The sequence below is a fragment of the Sapajus apella genome, unplaced genomic scaffold (assembly GCF_009761245.1).
Source record: "Sapajus apella isolate SASKATOON/1434 unplaced genomic scaffold, GSC_monkey_1.0 scaffold89, whole genome shotgun sequence".
Lineage (NCBI taxonomy): Eukaryota > Metazoa > Chordata > Mammalia > Primates > Cebidae > Sapajus > Sapajus apella.
Window position 1 is genome coordinate 8,880,349 of NW_022437029.1, and position 21,162 is coordinate 8,901,510.

The following is a 21,162-nucleotide window of genomic DNA, read 5'->3' on the forward strand; positions in this document are numbered from 1 at the left end:
TTCACTTGTGTCAACCCAGGCAGGTTGGTCTATTGGCAGGATCAAGCAGCAACTTAGTGATTCGTCCCGCACTCCTTAGTTGCATCAGTCATTCCGCAAACATGGACTAGAAGCCTTCAACATGCCAGGCTTAGCCCTACGGATACTGAGATAAAGAAATGAAGTTCCCTGTCCTCGAAGAACCCAAACTCTAACAGTACAAGGTGACAACTGTGAATGCAAACACTAAGTAAAAGGTGGGTGAAAGAGAAGGTGATTACTTAAGAGGTCTGAGATGGCTTCACAAGGGAAAAAATACTTTGGCTAAGTTCTGACTGGGCATTTGCTGGGCCCAAAGAAAAGGCTAAGAATATCCCAGGCAGTGGGTACAGCATTTACAAAAGCAACCAAGTATGAAATACCAAGCCACGTCTGGAAAGTTCTGCTAAAGCCAGGATGTGCTGGAAAGCAGAGGTGGGGAGAGATGGGCTGCATCTTCCATGCCAGGGGGCGTCAGCAAAGGCTTCTAAGTGTGAGGGGAACACGTCGGATTCCCACTCTGGGAAAAAGACTCTGCCAGCCATGTGGAATTCAGGCCCACAAGAAAGAAGTCTCCAGAAGGGGAGTACAGCGTGGGGACCAAGAATGTGGGGTTCTGAACTGGTCTGGGAGGCAGCTCTGGGTGTGCCCATTTCCTGAGCATGTGACTGCTCTCTGCCTCTGTTTCCTCTCCTGTGAAATGGAGATGTGGACAGCAGATACTGCATAAAACTGTCATGATGACAAAAAGCTAGCATGACATAAAATGCTAGGTCAGTGCCTGGCACATGGCACATGCTGGGTAAGCGCCTGATATTCTGCTGCTGCTCTCCTCCCCACAGCTGTCCCGCAGGCTCTCTTAATAACCAGCATCCAAAGGGGGAGAAAAACTACACCAATGTTACCCCTACCAGCCCAGCCTCTGCCTCTGCTCACACAGACCTCAGTTTCTATGAGTAGGATCAGATATTGATGTGTTGTAGTCACAGAGACAGAAAAAAAGAAAAACCGACAAAGACTATTTTTCCATCAGTAAAATCTACCTTCCATACGATGCTGACTGGCCAGGAAGCAGCTAGTGGGGATCGGTACTCACCTTATCATAGGTGTAAATTAAGTTTTCTGACTTGGCCAGGCCGAGAGCCACCTGCATGGTCCTCCTGGCGTGGACGCTGCCCCTCATGGCCCCTGTCAGGAATGGGCAGAGGAGCTGCACTGACCAGGTGTCGGGCAGCATCTGCAGCACCTGGGCTGCGTCGAATTCAGTGGCGTGGTGGTTCAGCAGGTCCATGGCGGCCACTGCCAGCTCGTTGGCGGCGGGGCCAGCACGCAGGTAGATGGCCAGCAACGTGTGGAAGAGGCGCTGGCGGTGGGGTGGGTCCCGGCCCTCGGAGCACCACAGGCAGTAGTCCTCGGCCGCTGCAAAGTCCCGCAGCTCATGCACCAGGATATGCAGTGCCTTCTCGTGCTCACCCAGCTTCCCGTGCAGGATGGCGCTCTCCATGGGCAGGCCAGCTCCCTGCAGCCTCTCTGTGAGACAGAACCCATAGCTCAGAAAGAAAGGGGCCCGCTGGCCACCCGCCCAGCAACTGGCCTCCTGGGCTTCAGGAGGGGCAAAGTCAACCTGGTTCTCTCACAATGCCAAATGCTGCCACTCAGATAACTGAGGGAAGGTTTTCTTGCATTTTCACATTGTGGATCTGGGTGTTAGTAAAACAGAAGGCAGACTCTACTCAAAAGTATAGCTGGGCCACAGAACAATTCCTTTTTCTAGCATTTCCAGGATGAATAGAATAAATGAACCACAACCTCAGAAAGGCCCAGGGGCTCAGTATCAGCCTTCCAGGTCTCCAGTTACTCCGTGATCACTGCTATCCTTTCAGGACAGTATCTTTTGACTAAAATAGGACACTAAGTCCCCTAAAATCCTAACAAATACTACTTCCCCCAAAAGGTGTGCTGAACCCCTTTATTCCAATTTAAAGTAGATTTCATGGAATGGAATATGGGCTCAAACAATTCAAAATCCATCTCTACGTTATTCAACAAAAGGTTGCTAAGAATAGGATTTTTTATTTGTTTCACCTGCAATTAAGTTTCCAGGTCCTAAGGAAAATGACATAACCCAAAGGAAGCACCATTCCTGACCAAGGCCCTGCCCTTAGTGGGCTGTGTCTCACTGGCAAAGTCACCTTGCTTCCCACCCCATCTGTAACATCCACCCCAGTCCGTCTAGAGCTCCACCACCCTTATCTGCATTCTAATTAAACTCTGAGTCTCTAAGGGCCAGAAGCGAGTCTCACCTGTCTTTACATCCTCAAGAGATTATAAGATCTCTTCCTACTGTGAAGAAATACTATGAGGACAATCCTTAGCTCAGGGTCAAGGCTAATAATCAAATTACAGGCATCTGAATCTTGTCTGTCCCTCAGGCCTGAAGAACATGGCAGACATTGCTGGCCGCATAGCACAGGGCTGGCCCTACAAGGTACGTCCCTTATAGTGCTCGACACAGAAGTTACAATATGCATCACCTTCAACCTCATAGTGGAAGGCCAACAAATAATTACTAAGTGGCTGCCATAGTTAAGGCCCCAGGAGAGGCACAAAGACGGTTAAGAAAAGATCATCGTGGTGATTTACACTTCCACATCTATCATTTCATTTATATTTGCATCCCACAGCCACCCCGAGGGGACAGGCTGGGGTGGAATCGTTTTTACAACTTCCCTAGACTGACATCTCCCCATGTCATCTAACTAAGAAGGGATACCAAATTAGTGTTGGGTTTCCAGTGCTCCTCACACAGTGCTACAGGGGATACCCCCATTGCCGGAAAGCTCCCCTGTGCTATCTGCAAGCGCAGACTTATACTTAATGACTGGTCATAAAGGGCCTCTTCCAGGAGACTGCCTCTGACCCCTCTGCCCCCTCTGCCCCAAGACACAGCTTGTGGGTTCCTCTGCCCATCTAGAACTGTACCAGCCCTTATCTGCATAACAATTAAACTCTGAGTCTCTGAGGACCAGGACCAAGTCTCATCCATCTTCACATCCTCAGTGCAGTGACACACTCTATATGCTCAAAAAAGCTGGTGGAATGCAAGCATTGATCCACACACTTGTGGCTGGCCTGAGAGTTTTATAAGGAGATTTGTAAAGCAAAAAGGGTAAGTCAGGAGAGAGTAAAAATATTCAATAGCTGGTACATCCTGGCAATGATCAGTCAGGGACGGTAGCTGTGAGTCAACAGAATTCACATGGCAGATCGCCACAGAAAGTCCCAATGTAGGTGCAGGTGCAAGCCAGAACTAGTATTTGCTGGTCTCATGAAATACCATCCCACACCCCTGTTCTGGCTCTACTGCGCATTGGGCTGTGTGACCTGTGGCAAGTGGGGTAACCTCTCTGAGTTTCAGTGCACTCTTCTGTAAAAATGGAGGAATGACCAGACTCACTTCACAGGGCTGTTGTGGGAACTGTATGTCATAAGGCAGCCTGGGTGTTTCAACCTGTGCCTGGCATATCCAGTCAATCCTCATTATTTGTGGATTCTGCATTTAGAGTCATCTACTCGCTGACATTTATTTGTAACCTCCCAATCAACACCTGCAGGAATTTCAAGGTCATCTGCGACAAGCACAGACCCTGACACAGAGCTGGGGCCAAAGGAGCCGCACCCTCCCTCCTTGCTTCATTTCCTTTTCAGGGGCTATTCAGTGCCACGCTTTTTTGCATTTTGGTGCCTTTTGTTGGTGATTTCAGTGTAGTGCTGAAGTGCTGCCTGGCACTCCTAAGCTCTGTGGAGACAACAAGTGTATTAGACATGCTTTGTTATTGGTCAAAAAATGGTATTAAAGGAATCACCCCATGGAATCACCCAGGAGTTGTGCCAAAGCCCCTCTCTCTGCTTCCTCCCACCCACTTGATAGGAGTTTTTCTAAAGGGAAACAATACTGAGATCATCCTCACCGATGAGAAAGTGGACCCGGTATAAATTGGACTTCTGGAGCAGGCGCCGCAGCTTGGCCTGCGTCTCAGTGGCCTCTGCACCTTTGCTGCTGGCAGAGGCCCTCTGCTGCAGCACCTCTTCCAGGTAGAGCACAGCTAAGTGGGTGTGATACTCTTCTTTCTGCAGGAAACAGGGGGAGCCAAGCAAACAGTGTTTTCAAGTGGGAAGGCCAAAGCTCTCCCCCGTCAGCCAACGCTTGGAGACGGGAGCTGCGTTGACACGAGCTAGGCGGACGCTCACTCGCTGGATCAAAACCCTCTCAGAAACCACAATACAGAGATGAACTGACCACCTATGGGGAACATAACAAAAAATGACCTCTTATTTTGAGAAGTAAGGGCCGCAGAATTTAGGTAACCTACAAAAAGGTATAGCTCCTTTTACTCCCTTTAAGGATTATAACAAAGAAGGAAAAAAGGAGAAAAATAAAAGCTGAGCGGTCGTGAGATGCAAGGAGAAAAAATAAAGCTACCTATTGCTCCAGGTCTCTTTCCACAAGCCTCAAGGCCCCCATCAGACCATCAACGAGTAGGATGGAGCACCCGGGGAACAGACATTACACAGAACCACATGCCAAAAAGTGTTCTAGTTCAATTCTGTCTTTCCAGCCCACGCTCTTGAGTCTAAGTTCTGCAGTGCTCACCTGCAGTCTCTTGTCTATCACGAGATGTTCCAGATACTTCACAAGGGCTTTAGGGTATTTTTTAAGGCAATTGATAACGTCGTCTGGATTAAAACTATTCTTCTGCTGTTCATCCAAAGGTCTCTTGGTGAAAACCTGAACTCCGACCTGAAAGAGGGGCAGCAATACAGCGACTGTACTTTTCAAACCCACTTTTTCTTCATCTATTTTGGTCACTGCACATTAAAGCTTTAGATAAAATCATCACTTAAAATATAATGATATATTCAATATGTACAGCTTTTTGTATGTCAATCATATCTCAATACAGTGGTTTAAAAAATATAATTATAGAGAAAAACAGTCCAGCATGAAGCACTGTCAAAGGCCAGAGGGCAACAAATCAAGGTAGAAAAGGCAGCCTAAACCCTGAAGCCCTCATCACACACCCTGTGCAAATTGGAAACTGAAGAACAAAGCATTTATTGGTGACAGATTTTGACAACCCATGGAGTAACGATTCTATAATACTTAGATCATCCAAGAACAAGGATGGCCAGTAGCAGAATAGTATGTGAAAAGATATTGAAAGCACTGAAATTTCTGTACAGTAAACTCACTTCTCTGAATATGGATTATCTACTCTGGGTTAATTTTGATAGATGGTTCATCTGAGCTCTAAGCCTCCAGTCCCTGAGCAAGTTTCCAGGCTGCCTTCCTGTGTCTATCAAGTGGAGGCACTGGTTCAATCCTCTGGTTCAAGGAAAGGACAGTGAGGCAGGTAGGAAAGCAGCTCTCCACCGCACCTCCTCCAAGCCCTTACGTGTTCAGGTTCTATCCTATGCACGCACACACACACCCCCTATAAGCCCAATACATTCATATATCATGTATTATGGTACAGATTTTGGATTCTGTAAGCCTGGATTTGTGTCTCAGCTTTACCAACTATAGCTTCAGTTTCCTCACCTGTAGCTAATGCCCACTGAGGGGTTGCTGTGATGTTTAAGCAATGACCTTTGTCAGGTGACTATCCACCATGTGGCACACTGAATTCTATGTATGTTCTGCTGCTATCATCTATGAGCATTGGGAGAGGCCTAAACTTTGCAACGGCACTGAGATCCATGTTGTAGGTGTGTGTAAGTGGGTCAAGATGTGTTCTGCAGGCATATGCACAGAGGCAAAGTAAAGATGGAGTCACAGGTACACAAAGTGGCAGTGCCTGGTTCTGATTTTCCAGGGAAGGCAGCACCACGGAGGATATGAGAGTATATTCCAACTCAGGTTTTAGAAAGGCAGATGCAGCACTCAGAAACTCTCCATTCAGGACCAAGGTCCTGCATCGGAAACCTAATTTTGTCTCTCTGAGGGGAGCCATGGAAGCATATGTTTTTCACGGTGAGAACTGAAATGCTTGCTGTGTTCCTCCCAGTAACCTGTAGGGCGTTACTAAGGATACTGTCCTAAGCCTGCTACCTCCGCTCTAGCCAACAGGTGCTTTTTCACTGCCAGCATTTCTCAGTCTCTAAGATAGGCTGAGTCTTTCTCATGGCTCCCCTCCCTCCTCCAGGCCCACAACCTCCATGTTGGCAGTGGTGGGAGCAGGGTTGAGGGCAACAGGCTGCCCGGTGTGGCCCAGGTCTGGGTGCTTCCTCTTCCCAAGGATCAAGTCCTGCAGGGTAACCACCTAATCCTGCTCCAGAAAACAGCAGTGTCAGATTTCTGGAGGGTCGAGGAGCAGAACGCACAGACACAAGTTCGTAAGAAGACACTAAAAATGCAAGCTGGCTACGCGTCTTGCTTTTCTATAAAAGTGGCTTGCCCCAGCAAGGGGATTCTCAAAGCAAGTCTCAGCAGCAAGATGCAGAACTGCCCCAGAGCTAGAATCCAGAGAACTCAAGGGAAGTATTAAAAGGGGCACAAAGAAAAACAGAGGAGGAGGTTGAAATGTAGCCTTCTTTTCCCCTCCTAAAATCAAAGTGTTTTGGGTCTATTTTTACCACTTCCCCCTAGCAAAGAGAATGCATTTTTATGAAGCACAAACCTCTTCACTTTTCTGCAGGACCCAATCAGCATAGGCCCACACTAGCTCCTTGTCTAAGCAGTAGGTAAGAAAATCCACAATGTATTCATACAGGTCTGAGCGCGTGGAGTCCTGGACATCGCCATTCACAATGTTCACCCACAACTAGAAAGGAATCAAAAAGAAAAAAAATCATAAAGGTACGTATCTTAGAATTAGCCAAGACAGGTCATATGTTTACTAATTTGGCTTTTTAATACCTTTTAAAGTAGTTGGAAAAACTATAAATGTTTAAATCAATTTTAGTTTTTTTTGAGAAATAAAGAAATGTAAAAAGATACAGTCTAAGAAATAAAAAAAAAAAATAAAGCCCCAGGATCATTTTTCTTTCTTTCTTTTTAACAATAACACGGTAAACAGAATTTATGCAGGGAGGTGAATGTATTAAGAATGTTTCTTCATGAAATAAACAAAACGGTTGCTGATGACGTCTTGACACAGAAGAGATTCACCTACAAGCATCAGCCAGGTTCTCCGTCACAGAAATTCCTGATTTTGAAGTCCCCTTTGGAATGTGATAGGCAGATTTGTGCTTTTAAGAAAGCTTTGGTGATTCTGTCCCCCAAGCTCTCACTGCCTTTTGTGCAGGGGGCTCAGGGTAGACTCTAGTGATAAAAGCCTTTTGCTCTTTCAGCCAGAAACTTCTCTACCACGTTAGGTGAAGCTGACTATCAGGACCCTGGAATGATTATGTGGGGGTGGAAAGAATGGCGGCTTGCGTGGGTTCCTTCTGCACTACCTGCACGCGTGCCTCACCTTCCCGCACACCACCCCACCCCTCCAAGCCACAGCACCAGGAAGGAGCCCAGAGACAGGGGTGGCGTATGAATTCTGGAATTCTGATGTCAGCATATGAACACTTTTTATGATACTAGTTTCTTCAACACAGAACCACCCAAACCAAATAATCACACATACCTTGAAATGTACCATTTTAGATAAAATTCTACCACATAGAGATTTATTCCATATCACTTCAGGTTTGCAAGTCTCTCTCTCTACAGCTCTGCTAAGGTTATTACTCTACTTATATAAAGCTGTAATTCTGAGAACACCAGGTTTTTGAAAATGAAAATTTTATCACTGACACCCAAATCTATTCTTGGCCATTGGGTACATGTTAATGGGAATTGCCCCCATCCTATTTTGTTTTTTTTGTTCTGCTCTGCAATCAGGTTACCACAATAGCCCCTCAAAGCAATCGAACACTAAATACGTGTTCAGTCTTGCCAGAGTCATAAGGTTCACTTTAGCTTGGTGAATATGGCTGATGCTCTTGGCCCCTCACAAAATAAAGCAAAAAGGCACATCAGGAAATGACATGGTATAATACAAGTGCATAATTAATAACGAAGGGGAAAAAGTCTCCTGAGAATGTGAGATGAGGTTTTTCTCAAGATCAGTAGCAAGATGTGAGATACAAGATCTGAGAGTGCTAACATGTCGATGAGATTTCAATTGGGGTGCAGGACCCCTGCCAGGCCAATGGAGTGCTGGTTCAGATCCCAGCTCTACCAGACACATGGCTTTGTGCAAGCGACTGGCCTGCACCAGCTTTGGTTTTGTCACAGGTGACACAAGGATAATAACTTACCCAGCTCACTGGCAACAGTGATCGTCACTAACAGTGGAAATGATAAATCCGACTGTCATTCACTGCCTACATTTTCTGTTTAGACAGAAAAGGCAGCTTAAACCCTGAAGGGCAGTGATATATTATGACCTGTGGCTCTGTGGGAGATCATATTTTCATTTCTTAAGTTTTCAAAAACTCAGTCTTGATCATGTTCTTTAAAGAGATGGGAAGATAATGAGAAGAAAACTCCTGGCCAACATTTCTCAAGGAATTCACTTTCTAAAACAGAATCATTTTTGCTCTGTATAAAAGGCAAAAGTGGTCTCTATCAACTTGTGAATTTTTTTTAAGTAACACTAAGTATTACTTACGTGGTACTGATTTTAAAATCACTTGGAAACGCTTCTAGACTCACCTGAACCGCAGCAGCGTCTTGGTTATTATAATGATAGAGCAGTCCAAGTGCAAAATACCTGAAACAGAACAACATGGTAAGTACGACCTCCCCCCATCAGCTCCTGGAGGCGACCTTCACACAGTGACACACTCAGATATTCTAGTCAACTTGAGTTCAGGCTGGGCACAATGGCTCATGCCTGTAATCCCAACACTTTGGAAGGCCAAGGTGGATATCCGGATGGCTTGAGCCCAGGAGTTCAGGACCAGCCTGAGTAACACCATAGTGAGATCTCGTCTCTATTTAAAAATTCAAAACAAAGTAACCAGGTGTGGGGTACACATCTGTAGTCCCAGCTACTTAGGGGTGCTGAGGTGAAAGGATCACTTGAGCCCAGAAAGTTGGGGCTGCAGTGAGCCCTGATTGTGCCACTGCACCCCAGCATGGGTGACAGAGTGAGACCCTGTCTCAAAAATATATGTATGTGTGTGTATGCATATGTGTATGTATATATACATATATATATACATATACATATATGTACAGTTCAACAACAACAAATAACCAAAGGATTCTCATTTCTGTTTATTTACTATGGTACTAAAAATGTATGCTCTATCAACTTCCAAAAAGAATCTGATTCCAATCTAAGATGAGCTGAAAAAGTAAACTACAGAAAAATCACATCTGGAATTTCTTTACAATTTGCTTCAAATATTAATATAATTTCATATGTCTTTGGTCTACCACTATCAACCTACATGAGGTACTAGAAGAATATGCAGAAAGTATGCTTCTTAACCAGTGACTGAGAAGGAGGGCAGGGGGTCCCAAAATGAGGAACAGCAGGAAGTGCCAGTGTCTGGCCCTCGCAGACCAGAGTCACGGAGCGTCCCAGGGAGTGCCCAGAGTTCAAGAACCTGGGTTTCAAGTCCAGCTTCGTTACTTATAACCTGCGTGACCTTGAGTATAAGTAGATTAACTTCCCCAGCCTCCATCTCCTCACCTATAAATGGAAAAGATCAGCAATAGCGTTGGCATTGCCTGGGCAGCAAGCCCTCAGCACCCTCCCAAAGTCTGCAGGGGTGCCACGCTCCTGGTCCTCCTCCCCAGCAGGAAACTGGAGTAAGCGGACCAGTGAGAGGTCAGGCTTCTTCCCTGTAAGAGCACACTCTAAAGATATTGAGGTATCTGCTTGAATCCTTCTGTTTTCCTTAGCCTTCTGGAAAGTCCAGCTGACTCTACAGACTCCACCATCCCTTGTCACTACCATGAGGTTGCAGTGTGTTTTCTGGCTCCTGAAAAAGCCAACGTTTATTCCATAGCATATCCGAATAGCTGATGGAAACTGCTGGAAAGGCCAGTACCCACATGGAAGGCTCTGACATCTCAGGCACCTAAACAACACCTAGCACAGGGACCCCAGGGTCTCTGTGGGAGTTCATCCACGCTTTTGTCATGTTGAATCCTTCGCAAAAATCACAGCCCAAAACAAACTCTTGTTCTATAAACGAAGTTGAGGGATCCAACCCCTCTCATTTTTAAAGATAAGAAAATGGAAGCCTAGAATGGCTGGGCTATGTATTAGCTGCCCAGAATGGGGAAGCTGCTGGCCCTTACCAAGCCAGGCACTACGCATTGATAGCCCATGGTACATAAGGCCATCTACAACTCATACACGTAAGGAAGGCAGAGTTTTTCTTTTGTTTGTTTCGTTGAGACAGGGTCTAGCCCTGTCCCCAGGCTGGAATTCAATGGTGTAATCATTGCTCACTGCAGCTTCAACTTCTGGGCTCAGGCAATCGTGCTTCAGCCTTCCAAGTAGCTGGGACCACAGGTGTGCACCACCACGCTCTGCTAATTTTTTTTAAAATTTTTAGTAGAAATGAGATCTTACTATGATGCCCAAACTGGCCTTAAACTCCTGGGCTCAAGCAATCTGTCCACCTCAGCTTCCCAAAATGCTGGGATCACAGGTGTGAACCCCCATGCCCAGCCAAGGAAAGTGGAGTTTAAATCCATACAATCAATAAGATCAGCAAGATCAAGAAGCCTCCCTTTGAATCTATTTATCTAGACATTCATTCAATTCAGTTGTCAGTAACTAAAGTGCACTGTAAATTTTGCCAATAAATTGACAAAATAAACATGTGGCATCTTCCACAAGTGAATCCAAGGTTGACTAGAGAGGAAATTGAAAAATAACTTCATTTACTCAAAAGCCCATTACTAGTTCCAAACTGCACTCCAAATCATTCAAAAATGGGTATGAGAACAAATGCCCTCTAACACCCCTTCAAGTGGTCTGCAGACAGTGGTGACAGTGAGGGCATCTGAGGAGCACGTGCATCTGCTGTCCCTATGATTTCATGGCAGTCACCTATAGGTCCTTGGGAACGCAAACATCACATTGGCTTAGCTTTACGAGGATTTCCCCAGCAAGGGGCCTCAGCAAGGGTGTAGAAGCCCTGGTTGTATCAGGAGGGGAGCACTCACTTTTTGTGCTTCTCTAGCCAGGCGGCACTGTCCGTCAGAAGACAAAAGTTCTCAGTGACGAGGAGGTCCAGCAGGCTGTCATGGTCGGCCTCCGCGTACAGTTTGAGCAAGGCTGTGTCGATGTCCTCCTTGTAGCCGTTTGCTACCTCTGTGCTGCGGACCTCATTCAGGTAGCTCATGAGGAAGCGTTTGCACTTGGCCATCTTCTCCTGGTCCCCCTGGGTCAGCTGGTTCAGGTCTGCGTACTCATGAAGAGGAGGGTGGGACCGGGTGAAGGAGGAGGAGGTGGGCAACAGGAAGGGGTAGAGAGAGATCAGCTCCCGGACATCAAGCTGGCCGCTTCTGCAATTACAGTGTCAAACTAAATGAAGCAAAAAGAGAGAAGAGTACACATAGGCACACAAAACAGCACTGGAGGGGAGTGCACGGCGGCACACGTTCACAGGGGGTTAGGGAGCTGGGGACAGGGTAAGCATGTTGGAGCGACCGTTCTAATCTGCAAGCGCAGCAAAGCACCATCCAACTGGGTGTTGCCACCTGGCTCCAAAAAAGAACAGGGGACGAAGGTGAAAGACATGTACACAACTGGTGTGCGAGTGGAACATCAAAATGTCTACAATGAAGTGAATACCCAGCTGAGCCTGGAAACCAAGGCAGAAAAAGCAACACCTAGGATAATACACCATCAGTGTCTGCGCAAAGGCAGCATCACAGCTCTGCTGAAACCAGCATTTTCCTGGCACTAAATTACAAGCAGATTTGTTGAATGGTCCTTAAAGAAGGGACTTTATAGAAACATTAACTTACAACTTCCTCACCAACATCTCACAACAGAAGACACAGAAGTATTCATGTGGCCATTTCTGTGGGGACTCTCGTAGAATTTCAGAGTGTAACATCGGGATGCAACAAACAGTTCCTTTCCCATCTCTTCCCTGGAAGCTGCTCATCTTGGCTACAATCAGAGCGGGAGCTGTGGATCTCAAACCTGGCCCAGTGTCAGACCCAGCTGCCGAAAACTTCCCAAGGAAGCAGAAGCAGGGGCAACCCCACCCCAGACACACGAAACAGTGAGCAAGGACCCAGGATCCACGTTGCCTGCGATGTTCAGTGCATCCTCCTTCACCCAAGCTCTGATCAGCTGTCCTCCTCTACTGGCTTTCACTCTGGCTGCCTTTCCTTCCACTCCACTCAGCCTCTCCTGACCTCCCATGGCTTGTACAACCCACAGGATAAATTTCAAACCTCTTAGTATGGCATTCAAGGCTCTTCCAAACTGATCTCAATCTATCCTATAACTTCAGCCTCCAACATCCCTTCCACACCCCAACACTTCTACTAGACCTACTTATTTTGCCAGTTTGTAAATTTCATGCCTCTCAAAATTTGCTGTTGCTGTTCCCTTGCCTGTAGCAGTGGTTCTTGGTGGGAAGCAATTTTGCTTCCTGGGAAACATGTGGCAATGCCTGCAGATAATTTTACCATGACTGGGGTGTGGGCGTGCTATGGCATTTAGTAGGGAGAAGCCAGGGCTGATGCATTAAACACCCTGCAATGCACAGTACAGTACCCTCTGCTCAAAGATCTATCTGGCTCAAAACGTCTACAGTGCCACAGCTGAGAATCCTTGACCTAAAGTACAATTCTTGATTTGAGAAATTTCTGCTCATCATTTAAGATCCAGGACGAATCCAGTGAGGATTCCTCCACTGGCTGATGTGAGGGCAACTCTCCCACAGCAGAGCAGCACCTGTGCTGCAGGAAAGGCACACATCCAGTTTCCAAGCTAGAATGGGCACGCCAGAGAAGCAGGCACTGGGTCACCCTTCCATCCCTTGCTCTGACGCTCAGGCCACATTTGCTGAATGAAAGAAGAGCTGATACAAGGACAGGCTGAAGGTTGTCTAAGTGAAGAGACACATAGTCCACGTCCCCAGGTTATGAATGATCAGTGTTCTCTTAGTTACCAACCATAACTAGCTGGCAACTGTGGCCTCCAGTATGACACTGAGAAGGAGTCTGAGGACGGGTCCTGGTTCAACAAGGGCAAGAAAATCATGATTTATTAGCAATATTTTCTGTGAGCACAGAAAAGGAAGTGGAATCATTTTTGTCTTAGGAGTATCATCTTCAAATACCAATTCTCAGGCTGGAAGTAGTGGCTCATGGCTGTGATCCCAGCACTTTGGGAGGCTACGGCAAAAGGATGATTTGAGGCCTGGAGTTTGAGATCAGCCTGGACCACACAGTAAGAGCCTGTCTCTACAAAAAATAAAAAAATTACCCAGCAGTGGTGGCATATACCTGAAGTCCTAGCTACTCAGGGGGCTGAGGCAGGAAGATCACAGAGCCCAGGAGGTCAACGCTGCGGTGAGCTATGATTGTACCACTGCACTCCAGCCTGGGTGACAGAATGAGATGCTGCTTCAAAGCGAAAAAAAAGAAATCAGTTCTCTCAGTCACTCTTGGACCAAAACCGAGCAGAAATGTAAAGTTAAGCCATTAAGAGAGTGAGGTGCAAAAGTACAGGATCATCGTCCTATTAACAAACAGGCCCCGTATCTATTCTCTTACAAAATCTAGGATACTTCTAGGAATCCATCTGTGGACAATCACCTAATGTTTCAGATTAACCCATGAGAGAAAGAAGACACCTTGGGATACACCCATGACCCCAGTGAGGAGGCCTTCAACACTGCAGGGTAACACAAGAGCATAGGTCCAAAGGGGCAAAAAATCAACTTAAATCCCAAAGCTACGGGTCTTTCCAAGAACAGAGAACAGCACACAAGAGTTGCATAAGAAAAAGTGATATGGGACCTCATTCAAGGAATGATTCCTTCTTTACTCAGAAATCCATTGTCTATACCGATTTTGTACCAGATGTGAGATGAGAGCCACAGTGGATATAAGGACGTGGCTGGTTGTGGGCAGACCTCCTACAGAACAGGCAGGGGAGGCATTCCACTCAAGTCACTACTTTGATGAAAATATCTATTCGTGGGCTTCCTATACATGTTATTTCTTAGATAGCTGTAAACTGTGCAGAATCCATTCTGGAGAGACATTCTGAGAACTTACTCTAAAGGCAGCACCTGAGTAGGATCTTTCAATACTCTCATAGCAGGTCTAACTTAATCTTCTGCCAAGAGTGCTGAGCAAGACCTGGGAGAGCTAACTCCTGCCGCACTGAGCTCTCAGCTGTGGGGTGACCGCAGCCTCCGCGTGGCAGTGAGGCGTACCTATAGCGCAGGCGTGACAGGCGGGGGAAAGGGGAGAACGCACTCAATAGCCCACAAGCACATCCAACAAGCACAGGAGTAATCACAGTGCCAGAAGGGACCTCCTTAAGAGAAACTCAACTTTCTGAGAGCTGACCAGGAATAGAACATTGAGAAGGTCTTTAGAGGATGACAGAAAGTTCCGTAGGTCTCCCAGAAGTTCTGTTATTTTTTTCCCTAAGCTCATAGCCTCTGGTAAAAATCTCTGGAGAGAAGTAAGAGTGAACCACAGTGCTTTCCCAAGAGTCCTTTGCGTGTTATCAGAGCCACTCTTTAGAATTTTCTCCTGGCGAAACAATCTTGATGCTTCCACGGGCCTAGTGTCTGTGCCCTTCCACTGCTCCATCTGAGACATCTGGGTGAGGGGTGACAACGATAAACCAGCATTGGGGGGATCTGCTGTCACAAGCAACCCTCATCACGTCCACCTGAAGCACAATCTAACCACGCAACACAACCTGCTGCAACGTCACACCGGAAAGGCAGGTTCTGGCCACAGAGGGACACTGTGGTGGCAGTCTTGCTACCAGCACCTCAAATTACCTGAAGAGCTCTTTAGCTTCCAGGAACTGAAGTTGTGCAAACTGTATAAATCCCGCCTGCTGCAGAATCCTTCTGTACATTACCTGCAAGGAAAGACAGGTGTAATCTCTTAGCAAATCCTGAAACTATCATGGCAGGGTTAAATTTGTCTAACCCAAGCTAAACGGTCATTACAACACAAAAGTAAAATTACAAGTTAAGAAAAAAACAAGGCGTATATGAAATTACATGTATCTGTCTCTTTATGGATTTATTTTCATAATTCCCTAGTCCTTCCCAAATGCACTCCTTGCCCTCTGAGTCTCCTCCTCATTAACTCACAGGACTTCAACGAGTCCCTGTACTTGTGTTGCTGAGTCGGATATCAACTACCCTGATGTTTCTGGCAGTTCAGGAGCTGCCTGGCCTTCTTCCACTCTTCTGGAGTTGAACTCACAGTAGCACCTCTCAGAGACTCGCTCAGATCACAGGGCCGACCCATTTCATAACGAAACATAAACACCCAGGCTTTCTTGGCCAGAGATGCGGAAATGCTGCGTGTTCCATCTCCTGCTGGTGATGCCCAACCCACTCTAACAACCAACGTCCGACGCTCCTGCAATAAAGGTGCCAGTTTATCTTGTTTACTCCACTATGACCCACGTTTCCATGACCGCTTTGTTCTTGTTACATCTGGCAATAGCAAAACGCACGTTAGGAACCTGCTGGGTGGGTCCCACGCCAGCCCCCTCATCGTCCAGCACAGCTGGTGTCCGAGTCCTGTCTATCGTCTGTACAAAATGGCTTCTGGACATGTTTCTTCACTCCGTTCCTATAGATGCCACCACCACAGCCCGGGCTCTAATTGTCTCACGAGTAAAGACTGTGTTTTAATTACTCTCTCTGACTTAGACACCTCCTCCTTCCAATCCGTCCTTTCGTTTGACAGCCACACATTTTGTGAAGGCACAGCACACACATCACTCACCTAGCGCCTCCCACGACTAGCCTAGCATCTGCCTTTCAGTCGGTGCTCACTGATCAGCTCTCAGATCCATGTGCATGACACTCCACTTCCATTGTCACTCACTATCCCCATCTTACAGGAACAAAAATTCTGCCCAGAGATGTTAAGTTTTTAGCCCCAACTTACTAAAATAAGAATTGGTTGGACCATGATTTAAAACCAGACCTTTCCGATTCTAGAGCCCAAATCTTTCCACACACTGATTCTTCCAGGTACACAGCAGGCAGCTGGTGTGTTACCCACTGAAGGCACCAGGGAAGTGGAACCTCAGTGCTGAAACGCCATCAATCCTGTTCTCTGAAATTACCTTTCAAAGGGCTTTCACTCAGCACCACAAGATAGGGTGGAGAGAAAAAAAAACACTTTCACTACCCAGTGGTTTTAAAAGTCTCTCAGATGCATAGCAACCATTCCTCACCTACTTCCAGTAGAAATCCCCTTAGAGACGTCAAAACAAAGCAAGCTGCTTAAACCTCTCAGTTTTCTCTTTACCATCTGCCTTTATTTTCTTCCCTGAAACCAGCCATTTCTGACCTAAAGACTGACCCAATTATACCACCTAACAATAAGCAAAAGGAAAAGGGGCAAAAGTTCTGTTGCTTGGGAATACCAGTTCCATTTCTGAACACAGAAACACTGGAGGCCAGCCACTTAGCAAAAGGGATGCAAAGGACCCATCAGCTGCAGTGGAAGAATTCTCAATCACACCCAGGCTTGTTGAGGAGAAAACAGCTGAATGGCAATTTATTCCTTACGGCGGTAGGATCTAAATGTCATCCACTCTTCCCCTATCTGCAGGGAAATGGAAATTACTTTTGTGGGCACTCCAAATCTCCAAGAATAAGGGGTTATTTTCTATACTCTAGTCTGGGAATCCTATTTGCACACTTGGAAGGAGAATGCAAAGAAGTTCTTCATCCTGGATGTAAGCATCACAGATGCTGAAGCCTGGGATGATACAGAGAACACGTCGGATTTCACCTACAAATGCCTGATCAGAAACTTTACCAAGCATGGTCAATTCTTGGTTCTCTGAAGGTGACGGTCTTACTTCCAAACTGACTACTATGATCAATGCCTCCTCCTGCTCTCTGCTCAGGTGATCCCAAGCTATAAAACCTGGAGCCAGGTAGGGTGTCAGGGAAAAGATGAGACAGACAAGTACATATGGACAGAGAATAAGAAAGTTGGTTTATCTCCAGAGCTAACTCAACAGTGGAAGTTCCAAGTCTCTACCTTCATTACCAGCCCATCCTTCACTGTAATGCAGTGGTGCAATTTCCCAAGTGAAGACAGTAAGTCGGCAAAGCAGCCCTCTAAGGAGCTACTCTATGTCTATGCTTTACAGAGGCTGCAGGCCAAATGCCTCCACCAGGCTTAAGAGGCTGCATGGATTCTGGAAGCAAGTTGAAACTGAAGTCAAAAATCCTTATTATTAGTATTATATTTCTGAACTGAGATTTCTTACACTTGTGATTTGGGGAACTGAAAGAAGATTCTAATCTAAAGATTTCTAAACCTGTTTCCAAGGCTGCGTTGTCTAAGTTAAATATCATACAAGTGCTTCTGGAGAGAACAGTTCTTCCAAGCACTAAATTCAAAGGGCAGCTTCTTTCACGGCTCCACCTTACTATGCACTGCCTAACAAAATACACAACCTTTCTAACTAATGGAATGCGACTCAGCCTTAAAAAGGAAGGAAATTCCAACACATGCTGCAACACAAATGAACCCGAGGACACCGCGCTCAGTGAAGTCAGCCAGTCACAAGACAAATACTGTATTATTCCCCTGATACGAGGTCCCTAGTGCAGTCATAGACAGAAAGCAGAACAGGGGCTGCCATGGGGGCTGCCAAGGGCTGGTGGGGGGTGTAGGGCGGGGAGGTGGGGAGTTATTGTTCAATAGTACAGCATTTCTGCCCGGGAAGATGAAAAGGTCTGGAGATGGATGGTGCTGATGGCTGCATGGCATTGTGAATACACTCAATGCCACAGAACTACACACTCAAAAATAGCTAAGACAGTAACATTTATGTTATGTGTATTTTACTACAATTTTAAAAAAATTCTCCAGGTAGATGTTTTTCCTTTACTGAATTTTGGTAGTAGCCAAAGGCTTCTCATTTCTATGGTGATCTGTGCTGGTATAGACTGAGGTGAAACACTCTGAAATCAGAATGTGGGTCTGAGTGCAGGCTCTTCCTGTCATTAGCTGTGTGGCCTTGGGCGGGTTATTCTGTCCCTCCATGCTGCATCTTCATCTTTTTTTTTTTTTTTTTTTTTGAGAGGAAGTTTCGCTCTTGTTCCGCAGGCTGGAGTGCAATGGCGCGATCTCGGCTCACCGCAACCTCCGCCTCCTGGGTCCAGGCAATTCTCCTGCCTCAGCCTCCTGAGTAGCTGGGATTACAGGCATGCGCCACCATGCCCAGCTAATTTTTGTATTTTTAGTAGAGACGGGGTTTCACCATGTTGACCAGGATGGTCTCAATCTCTCGACCTCGTAATCCACCCGCCTCGGCCTCCCAAAGTGCTGGGATTACAGGCGTGAGCCACCGCGCCCGGCCGCATCTTCATCTTTATACAGGGAGCAGGGCCGTGCAGCCTCAGAGCTGGGGTGAGGATTAAGAGAGTGCAGTTGGGTGTGGCTGTCACAACAGTACCTGGCATGCAGTAAAGCACACAATAAATGTTGTGTCTCTCTTTTAGCACTTTTAACTAATGCCAGGCTTTAACTCTTTCCATCATCTTCCAGGTCTGTCTGCTTGATTCTATCGCATCTCTGTGAGTAATGGAGGGAAGTGGATACATCCTTTTCTAATGAAAGAGCTGAAGAAAATCAGATTTTAAAAGGAGACTTCCCACAAGCAGCTGGAACAAACACACGATGGCAGCACCCATCCCTCACGTGACAAGAGCCAGTTCCTCAAATATGGCGCCTTAGGTGGCTACACCAGATCCTAGGCCAAATGTGATACAAAGACACATCCAGTGGTGAGGCCTGGATAAGGCATACAATGGGGTTATTTACTGCAACTCAGAAGAATATTTTCTTTCAAGTCTGTAAAAACTAGGTAGGTCAAATCTGGGCTCACACTAGAATATTTTTCATCGTTATAGTAAGAGGTTTTTGAGAAAGATGACAACCACAACCAAATGAGTCTGCAAATACCGCAGCAGGATACACACCACGTAAACCCTGGAGCCAAGGGGAGATAAACAGGCACACAGGGACGATGAGGATTCCTGAGCCAGGGGCAAGGACAGCACGAACAGGCTGCCTCTCCCCTTCCTGAGCTTCCCTCTCCAGCTACGGCTGGTTCTTTAATGCAGGGGATGGGATGGGGCTAAGAGGCAGTGGGTCACCCTGACTAGACTACATGATCAACCGCAGACCTGGATAAGGAAAACTGGCAAACACTGTTGTTGACAGCCAGCTACCAAGGCGCAGAGGACAGCCAGACCACTAAGATTCATATATAATGCCCTATAACATGGAGAATATAACACGAATATATGAGACATAAGTGTCATTCTTGTAAGTATAGCCGCATTCTAAACACAAATTGGCACGAATATTATCATTTTAACTATATTCATGCCGCCCTTTTTTTCACTTATTAAAAAAACCATGTAAGTTATTGTCTAAACAGAAACATCTTTCCCAAAATATATTGGGTGGAACATGAGGACCGTGGCATTCTCCTTGTTAAAAAGGCAATGTGTCCTAATTGAATAAGTTTGTAAACAGGTGTGCATGTATATGTATCTATATACACAAATGCTGTTATATAAAATATATAAACTGAAATGCACTTAGTTGTATAGATATAAAATATACAACTATATCATGCATAAAATGATGCATTTATATATATATGTATGTGTATATATACACATACATATATATGTGTGTACGTGTATATATATATATATACACACACATACATATGACCCTTTTTGAGGATTCACAAAAAGATAAAAAACAATAATATATACCCTCTTAGGGACTAATAATAAGTATTAGTATATATTGAAGGCTCTAAGAAAACCTTTAATTAAGAAACCTGATTAACTTAACCTTCCAAAATATAATCTTCCTCCCACCCCGCACCTGTTACTGTCCCTGCATGTGTCTGGTGAAACACACCTGGAAACCTTGATTCAGAAGGAAGCCTGCAATGAGCACACACAAAGCAGGAAAGGTGGTCAATTTCAAACATGGGAATGGGGAAGGGAGGCAGTGAGGGAGTGGCAAGAAAAGAGGGAGAGCACACATAGCAAAATTTACAAAAAAAAAAAAGGCCCAAACTCTTGGAAAGGATATACACAAAAAATTGCAACACTGGTGGCTTTTAGAGAGAAAAATAATGTGCTAAGGAAGAAAAGGAGACTTGTCATTTGATTTTTTTTAACCACCTGCATGTATTTTTTTCTTTTCAAAATTCTGTACTTCCTTTTCAAAATTCAAAATTCCTAAGTAATATATTCGATATGGCTCAAATTTTGAGGCATTCAAAAGGGATACAGTGAGCCCTCTCATTCCTGTCCCAGCCAGCAGATACCCTCCAAAGGGAATCAGTTCTATTAATTGCTCGTGTAGCCTTCCAGAGATATGTTACATATTGATGAGCAAATACTTTTATGCCATTTTAATAGCGGTAGTGTGTTATGCAGGCTTGCTTGCACTTTGTGTAACTTATTCTACCTTAATTCTATGTGTTAAGTCCTAAAGGCCTTGACACTCGTCCTGGCTGCACAGTGCTGCAGCTCCCCTCTGGGCCATAATACATCTAAGCATGCCCCCCTGGCAGCCTCTAGGTTTTGTTGTTTTTTTAACAAACAACAAACAAAACTTTTTTAAGCAAAAAGTTTTCTGTATTTGTTATTTCAAACTTCAGTGATCAGATCTGTAAAATACACTTCTGGGTATGGAATTGTAAGTTGTAATGCTGACAGGTATTCTTGAATTGCCCTCTCAAGAGGCTGTATCAATTTAAATTGTTATAGGTGACACCTGAAAGCACCAGTTTCCCCATCATTTACCAGTATGGTATTATCAAACTCTCTGATCTCTGATAATCTAATGAATGAAAAAATATTGGTGTGTTCTTATTATGCATATCT

General features: G+C 45.6%; 1 protein-coding gene across 2 annotated transcripts in view; it reads right to left on the reverse strand.

Annotated features, from left to right (window-relative positions):
• TGFBRAP1 (transforming growth factor beta receptor associated protein 1) overlaps positions 1 to 21,162 on the reverse strand; it is a 63,327-nt gene that overhangs the window by 3,769 nt on the left and 38,396 nt on the right. For both annotated transcript variants that reach the window (XM_032255583.1, XM_032255584.1), the window contains exons 5-11: positions 15,031 to 15,113; positions 11,207 to 11,548; positions 8,729 to 8,786; positions 6,699 to 6,842; positions 4,673 to 4,819; positions 3,990 to 4,149; positions 1,115 to 1,548 (exon numbers count right to left, since the gene is read on the reverse strand). In XM_032255583.1, the coding sequence (XP_032111474.1) occupies positions 1,115 to 1,548; positions 3,990 to 4,149; positions 4,673 to 4,819; positions 6,699 to 6,842; positions 8,729 to 8,786; positions 11,207 to 11,548; positions 15,031 to 15,113 (1,368 nt within the window). The remainder of the gene's footprint in view (positions 1 to 1,114; positions 1,549 to 3,989; positions 4,150 to 4,672; positions 4,820 to 6,698; positions 6,843 to 8,728; positions 8,787 to 11,206; positions 11,549 to 15,030; positions 15,114 to 21,162) is intronic.